Raw genomic sequence first — 8,927 nt, 5'->3', positions numbered from 1 at the left:
TTTAATTTGATAGTGCTACTAGAAATCTACATAAGGCTCAATGATAAAGAATACATTATTTAATGAATGTGATTTGAAACATTAATAGAAAATATACACAATTAAATAAAAAAGAATCATACTATTATCTAATTCATTTATATCTATTGAATTGATCTACATAGAATTCACTCATAACATACATTATTCTACTTGTATACCTTCATATATATTTAGAGATGGTGAGCATATTTTTATTTGCTATATAATAATTTTTTATATTATAGTATTTAAAAAGGCTAATTAAATAGAGTTACAATTTAAAAACTAAAATAAGATAATAATCCAACTAGTATGGGATGTTTTCATATATTAGAAATAAATAGGTAGTTTGGACATATTTAAAATTTTGAAATGTTTGCTAAATTCGTATTCTAATTTATAATTTATTGGTATATACTAAAAATAGATATAAGCTTTTACAATTTTTTTTTGTTAAATACAATACAAGATAGGTTTACAATGACTTTTAAGTGAAAATAATCTATTGAATGTTTTCATATATATTAAACATATATAAATAATCTAGAAATAATTAAAATTTCTAAATTTTTACTAAACTTATCTTCTAAGTGATAATTTATTGAAATGGATTAATATTAATCATAAATTTGTATATTTTCTATTGCTAAATCCAATAAATGTTTTTAAACTTATTTTATAAGTGATAATTTATTGAAATTGATTAATATGAAGCATAAATTTGTACATTTTCTATTGTTAAATTCAATAAATGTTTTTTAAGAAAAGAATATGAATATATTTGACATAAATAATATTTTATCTATATTACTTATTCATCTACTAGAATATTTTATGAAATCATAACTTTATCTTATATAATTAGTAGATAGACTATTTAGTGTGGGCATTGCCCATCAAAATTAAATATTTCTCATTCCTGAAAGGAAATTGGATCAATTTTTCACGCCAAAAAAAAATTCCAATCAATTTCTCACACTTGAACAAAAAAATTATAAATACAAAAGAATGTTTCTAAAAAATAATAATAAATGACAATCCAAATTTCTATTTTGAAAAAATCATTTTAAAACTGCTATTAAAAACAAAAACTTTCTATTTTTTAATTGGAACAATCTAGATAAAAAATCTTTCTTTTTCCATCAACCCGTTGTTTCTCTTTCAAGAAAAAGTTTCTATATAATATTAATGTATTTTTCTATCACATTTCAATAGAAGCAAATTCAGTTTCAACACACAGGCAAATTGGGCTTCGCACAAAACGAATCAACATCATATTTTTTTCATAAGGTATATATGTGACTTCTGCAACTAAGGATCTTTCAAACTATTTTGAAATAGTTCGTGCTCATTTTTTTTTTTTCCTTGTTCCCTTAAAAATTTGATTGTTTTTTACCATTGCAACATGAAATGGGTTGGATGAATTTAAGTCTAACAAAAGATGAACTTCGTAATAAGTTTCTATTGAATTTTATTCAAATGTTTCATAGTCAATTTAATTTAATGGATGATATCTATATAATGTTTCAATGATTAAAACGTACCTATTTAGTTTTGAAGTTTCATCGAACTGAAATTTTGAATACAATATTTGGACAACAAATTGAGACCTTTAAATATACTTGTTACAATTTTTCATTTCACATCATGCAAAGACATGACATAAGAAAAAATAAATAAAAGGATGATTTATTCATTAGTATTCTATTACTTCTATTCATAAATTTCTTAGAGAAAAAGGTATTCTATTAACTTCTATTCAGAAAATTTTGTGTAAAGAAGAATGTTTTTTCTAAATTATTCACATACATTGGAGATTTGATTTGCTTTTTGTTTTTTAAATCTATTTTACTTTCATAGATCAATTTTAATTTTTTCCGTGTTAATGTATTGTAATTACTTAAAATAAATCAATATTATGTAAAAGTATCAATATAGTAAGAAAATGATTCTCTCCAAAAAATCTTGATAAGATTTTTCTTTCTATAATGAAATTAAATATGTTTCTATATTTTGAATAAATTAAATAAAGTTATATTATATTTCTATATTGAATTTAGATTTTTTTATGTTTCTATATTTAGATTATAGAAAAATATATCATTCTCAATACATTATATCTGAATTATAAAAAAAATAACTAAATCTATTTATACATCACTTATACAAATAAACTAAAGTGATAAGATTTGGAAATATAATAAAATAATGATAATATAATACTAATATAAAAACAAATTTAGGTTAGGATAAATATTAATATTCTATATTTTTATACATCCATATGATATAATAAAAAAATATGAATAATATGATAGACTTTCTAAAGTCTATTGAAATAACTTTTTTTATAAATATGAATATCATATAAGAACAAATTTGTAAAACAAGGCTTCTTTGTGGTACCTATCATTGCTTATGTTTAATAAAACATGGATTTACAAGAAAAAGGCTAAGGCTTTATGAAAAATTGCTTATGTTTAATAAAACATGGATTTACAAGAAAAAGCTAAGGCTTTATGAAGAAACTAAGATAACCCCCTTTCTCTCTCTCGCCCCTCCTCCCCATAATTGTAAAGATTCAAATACTACCATTTTCCTATGACAGACTGAGCATGTCATTTCAGTGGTATAAAAATGAATATCATTGTATGAGATTCTAGATTTGATTGTGTGAGATTTTTGGCATAAAAAATTGTCAGACAATAAATCTAGAAGCTCATATAGGTATAAATATGATTTTATTACAATTAAAAAAATTGAGTGACAGATTGCACTATACTCAGAAGTTTTCAATGTTTAAATAAAGCTTAAGCTCATCTTTGTAATATCACAAAACTAGGATAACCCCCCTTCCCCAGAATATTTGAATACTATCAGTTTCCTATGATAGATAATACCATTTTAGTGGTATAAATAAGGTTTCATTGCAATTAAAAAAGGGATAACCCCCCCTCTCATAGAATATTTGAATAGTATCATTTTCCTATGATAGATTGAGCATGCCATTTAAGTGGTATAAATATGGTTTCATTTCAATTAAAAAAACTGAGAGACAAATTGCACTATACTCAGAAGTTTTCAATATGTAAATAGTGCTTAAGCTCATCTTTGTAATATGAGAAAACTAGGATAACTCCCCTTCCTGTGAATATTCAAATACTATCATTGTCCTATGATAGATTGAGCATGCGATTCCACTAGTATAAATATGGTTTCATTGCAATTAAAAAACTAAGTAACAAATTTTACTATACTCAGAAGTTTCCAATATGTAAATAGTGCTTAAGTGCATCTTTATAAAATGAGAAAACTAGGATAACTCCCCTTCCCCCAAATATTCAAATACTATCATTTTCCTATGATAGATTGAGCATGCAATATCACTGGTATAAGTATGGTTTCATTGCAATTAAAAAACTGAGTAACAGATTGCACTATACTCAGAAGTTTCCAATATGTAAATAGAGCTTAAGTTCATCTTTATAATATGAGAAAACTAGGATAACCCCCCTTCCCCTAGAATATTCAAATACAATCATTTTTCTATGATAGATTGAGCATGCCATTTCAGTAGTATAAATATGGTTTCATTGCAATTAAAAAAACTAAGTAGCAGATTCCACTATACTCAGAAGTTTTCAATATGTAAATAGAGATTAAGCTCATCTTTGTAATATGAGAAAACTAGGATAACCCCCCTTCCGCCAGAATATTTGAATACTATCATTTTCCTATGATAGATTGAGCATGTCATTTCAGTGGTATAAATATGGTTTCATTGCAATTAAAAAACTAAGTAGCAGATTGCACTTTAGTCAGAAATTTTCAATATGTAAATGTAGCTTAAGCTCATCTTTGTAATATAATAAAACTAGAATAACCCCCCTTCCCCTAGAATATTCGAATACTGTCATTTTCCTATAATTGATTGAGCATATGCCATTTTAGTGATATAAATATGGTTTGATTGTAATTAGAAAACTAAGTAGCAGATTGCACTATACTCAAAAGTTTTCAATATGTAAATAAATATTAAGCTCATCTTTGTAATATCAAAAAACTAGGATAACCCCCCTTGCCCTAGAATATTCGAATACTATCATTTTCTTATGATAAGCATGCCATTTCAGTGGTATAAATATAGTTTCATTGCAAATTAAGAAACTGAGTGACAGATTACAGTATACTCAAAAGTTTTCAATATGTAAATAGTGCTTAAGCTCGTCTTTGTAATATGAGAAAACTAGGATAACTCCCCTTCCCCCGAATATTCGAATACTATCATTTTCCTATGATAGATTGAGCATGCCATTTCACTACTATAAATATGCTTTCATTGCAATTAAAAAACTGAGTAACAGATTGCACTATACTCAGAAGTTTCCAATATGTAAATAGTGCTTAAGCTCATCTTTATAATATGAGAAAAGTAGGACAACTACCCTTCCCCCAAATATTCAAAATACTATCATTTTCCTATGATAGATTTAGCATGGCATATCATTGGTATAAATATGGTTTCATTGCAATCAAAAAACTGAGTAACAGATTGCACTATACTCAAAAGTTTCCAATATGTAAATAGAGCTTAAACTCATCTTTATAATATGAGAAAACTAGGATAACTCCCCTTCCTCTAGAATATTCGAATGCTATCATTTTCCTGTGATAGACTGAGCATGCCATTTCAGTAGTATAAATATGGTTTCATTGCAATTAAAAAAACTAAGTAGGAGATTGCACTATACTCAAAAGCTTTCAATATGTAAATAGAGCTTAAGCTCATCTTTGTAATATGAAAAAACTAGGATAACCCCCCTTGCCCTAGAATATTCAAATACTATCATTTTCTTATGATAAGCATGCCATTTCAGTGGTATAAATATGGTTTCATTGCAATTTAAAAAACTAAGTGACAGATTGCAGTATACTCAGAAGTTTTCAATATGTAAAAAGTGCTTAAGCTCGTCTTTGTAATATGAGAAGACTAGGATAACTCCCCTTCCCCCGAATATTCGAATACTATTATTTTCCTATGATAGATTGAGCATGCCATTTCACTAGTATAAATATGGTTTCATTGCAATTAAAAAATTGAGTAACAGATTGCACTATACTCAGAAGTTTCCAATATGTAAATAGTGCTTAAGCTCATCTTTATAATATGAGAAAAGTAGGATAACTCCCCTTCCCCCAAATATTCAAATACTATCATTTTCCTATGATAGATTGAGCATGGCATATCATTGCTATAAATATGGTTTCATTGCAATCAAAAAACTGAGTAACAGATTGCACTATATTCAGAAGTTTCCAATATGTAAATAGAGCTTAAGCTCATCTTTATAATATGAGAAAACTAGGATAACTCCCCTTCCCCTAGAATATTTGAATAATATCATTTTCCTATGATAGATTGAGCATTCCATTTCAGTAGTATAAATATGGTTTCATTGCAATTAAAAAAACTAAGTAGGAGATTGCATTATACTCAGAAGTTTTCAATATGTAAATAGAGCTTAAGCTCATCTTTGTAATATGAGAAAACTAGGATAACCCCCATCCTCCAGAATATTTGAATACTATCATTTTCCTATGGTAGATTGAGCGTGCCATTTCAGTGGTATAAATATGGTTTCATTGCAATTAAAAAAACTGAGTAGCAGATTGCACTTTACTCAGAAGTTTTCAATATGTAAATATAGCTTAAGCTCATCTTTGTAATATGAGAAAACAAGGATAACCCCCCTTCCCCTAGAATATTCAAATACTATCATTTTCCTATGATAGATTGAGCATATGCCATTTCAGTGATATAAATATGGTTTCATTGCAATTTAAAAAACTGAGTAGCAGATTGCACTATACTTAGAAGTTTTCTATATGTAAATAAAGATTAAGCTCATGTTTGTAAAATGAGAAAACTAGGATAGCCTCCCTTGCCCTAGAATATTCGAATACTCTCATTTTCCTATGGTAGATTAAGCATGCCATTTCAGTGGTATAAATATGGTTTCATTGCAATTAAAAAAACTGAGTAGCAGTTTGCACTATACTCAAAAGTTCTCAATATGTAAATAGAGCTTAAGCTCATCTTTGTAATATGAGAAAACTAGGATAACCCCCCTTACCCCAGAATATTCGAATACTATCATTTTCCTATGATAGATTTAGCATGCGATTTCAGTGTATAAATATGATTTCATTGCAATTGAAAAAATGAGTGGTGGATTGCACTATACTCAAAGAAGTTTTCAATATATTAATAGAGCTGAAGCTGATCTGTGTAATATAAATTACAATTGGCATAACCATTGCACCTTCTATTGATGCAAGTGCTAATCTAATAATTGTATGTAATTATTATGAATATAATCAAGAATTCAACAAAAATAAAATTGAAAACAAATAGATATACTCTCGCTATAAAAATAGGTAGCTAGAGGGAATATGTAATGACACTATATTGAGAGGTTTTATACAAGAAAATTTAGATATAAAAAAAAACTAGGAACATAATTATACATCTTAAGGAGAAGATGATATAGTATAGGTTGGTTGAGAAAATCTCTTCTGAATTTTTAAGTTGGTTGCATATATGCATTTCACATTATACCAAAGGTTTAAAAGAATGTGATTTCCTCTTGTTATGAAAATTTCTAGAATGCATGTTTAAGCATGTTCATCCCTCTGGTTCAGGGATTTCCTATCCTTCATGTTCTCATGCTTCAACAAGTAGCGTAAACTTAATTTAAGTAATTGTCCAGGTTGGTTTGGGGTTCTTTGTCTAATGAAAACCCTAGACAATTCGATGCAGTGTTCTAAGCTTGCTTGTTCAATGTTGTCTTTTTAAATTTCATTTCCCTTTGTTATTATACTTATCGACCATCACCATGCAATGCATATATCCCATTAATGATGAAAACAATGAACTGTTCTTCCATTGTAGTGTTGAAACAAACAACTGGAAATAAACCATGTTCCAATCTTGAAACAATGACACAATGCCTTCTATAGAATAAAAAATAAACCAGTAGTATACTGCTTATTACAATGTGCAATTACTCATTAGATATATGTGGTTATCCTATAGAATCAAAACACCACATACTAGGAATCTATAAGTCAGCCCAAGCTCAGGCTGCCATTGTCTATTAAAAGACTGATAATAAGGATCTAATGCGCTATATAATCACCATAATACTAAGTTGACCATGATAAACTTTCTAAGCACTGTATATATAACTGGAATAATATATGTCTGCCATAGACAAGAGAACACTATTCTAGGGAGCCGATCGACCAATTCATATTTGCATCTGCAAAAAAATATAAAAACAATTTATATGTGGCCTGATCTATGTTTCATCTGTTTTTACCAGTTTTTAAGTAGAAATAGATGAGAGAAAGGGCTACAAACATACCAAGTAATACATAGCTCCTTGTTGCAGGGCTTGCAAAGTGAATCCCTGTTCATCCATTATTACTGGTTGGCCGTAGGAATGAAACAGAACAGCATTTGGACCGAAGAGGGCCTTCACATTCATAGGATCCATTGGAACATCGATTGGAATATAATTGATAAAAACGGTGAATGAAGAAGCATTCGAGCTGCTCACTCTCGATTCTGCGCACAATAGATAAATAAGTCTAACGAACAGTTCTGCAAACTTGAAGATTGAGAAAACAATAATAAAAAAATGAGAATACAGTTATCATGCATATATATTTATTTAACTTTTCTGATTACAGTGCGCGATAAGATATATAATTCTTTCTAATAACGGATCGACAAGGATTGGAAAAATATACGATGGTTTTCCCAAGATTTGGTTTTGAAATCATCATTGTCAAACCCATTAAAAATGTTTAACTATAGATCTCATTTCTTGAATCTGCATAAGAAAATCTTTGCATACCGGCGCCTGAATGAATAATAGTGCTGTCATTCAGAGGCGGTGATAAGAGATTTTGGTGGGGTTTAAAGGTCTCAGCTGCTGCATGGTGATCCACATATGGAGGATAAGCTTGTCCTTCGTTATGTAGAAATGAAGAATAGGTCTGTTGATTCTGAGGTATATTGGACATTCCATGAATATTGCCAGTACATGATGTACCTTCATTCCACATTTGTGCTACTTCCATGTTGAGGTATTGCGCAGTATTAATTCCCTCAGTCTGCTGATAACCCAAGTACTGCATTGGAAATGAGGCAGAACAAGGCAGCAGAGAGGAAGGCAGTTCTCCAATGAAAGAGCTTGTATTGTTATTGGGAAGGGTAACACCATATTGGTCAAAACATCTTTGCCCAGTGGCAGAGGATTTAGAGGATTTTTCAGCAGAAGCCTGAAGATGGCGTTGTTTTTGCTTGGTTCGGGATTTTCTGTTGTGAAACCAGTAGAAAACACTGGCATCTCCCACTTGGCCATATTATTGAAGTTGCATCCTGATCTTCTGTATCTCTTCTCTCGGAAGATTCACCATACCAGAATTGAATATGCTCTCCAAAATTCGAATCTGTTCTGGCTTAGGATTGCATCTGAGTTTTGGGTCTGTGTTCCTCTCTTTCTCCTTCTCCTTTTCCCTCTCTCTCTCTTCCTCCCGTGACGATGTTCCTGCTTCAAAATTCGTTAATCAAAAACATACCATTCAGGATACATATTCTAAAAATTCCATCTTTGAAGTCACTAGCTGGATTCGATTGTGTATTTTTGTCATTAAGGTTTCGGATCATCTTCATGATAACAAAGATGTAGAGTTGTAAGTTGATGAAAAACATACACAATCGAATTCAAAAGCAGCTAAACGATACACTAAGATTGTTAAAATGTGATAAAATTAATCACATTTTTAAAAAAAAAAAGAAGGGAGACAGACGAGAACAGAAAGGAAGAGAAGAACGG

General features: G+C 29.2%; 1 protein-coding gene across 1 annotated transcript; it reads right to left on the bottom strand.

The window, feature by feature from the left end:
* Nucleotides 1-7,206: 7,206 nt before the first annotated feature.
* Nucleotides 7,207-8,370, bottom strand: LOC131074080 (WUSCHEL-related homeobox 11-like). Its single transcript, XM_059218655.1, has 3 exons — nt 7,944-8,370; nt 7,449-7,651; nt 7,207-7,343 (listed from the first exon to the last, which is right to left on the bottom strand). The coding sequence occupies exons 1-3, from the start codon at nt 8,224-8,226 to the stop codon at nt 7,332-7,334; spliced, it is 498 nt and encodes a 165-aa protein (XP_059074638.1). The 5' UTR covers nt 8,227-8,370; the 3' UTR covers nt 7,207-7,331.
* Nucleotides 8,371-8,927: the final 557 nt, after the last annotated feature.

This window comes from Cryptomeria japonica, chromosome 4, assembly GCF_030272615.1.
Source record: "Cryptomeria japonica chromosome 4, Sugi_1.0, whole genome shotgun sequence".
Lineage (NCBI taxonomy): Eukaryota > Viridiplantae > Streptophyta > Pinopsida > Cupressales > Cupressaceae > Cryptomeria > Cryptomeria japonica.
This window is presented reverse-complemented; position numbering and strand designations above follow the sequence as displayed.

Bases quoted from the DNA above. Each gene is read 5' to 3' on its own strand.
- LOC131074080 (XM_059218655.1), bottom strand. From the start codon at position 8,226: ATGCAGTACTTGGGTTATCAGCAGACTGAGGGAATTAATACTGCGCAA. The intron at 7,652-7,943 runs GTATGCAAAGAT...TATTGTGCGCAG, and splicing joins TATTATTCATTCAGGCGCCG to AATCGAGAGTGAGCAGCTCG.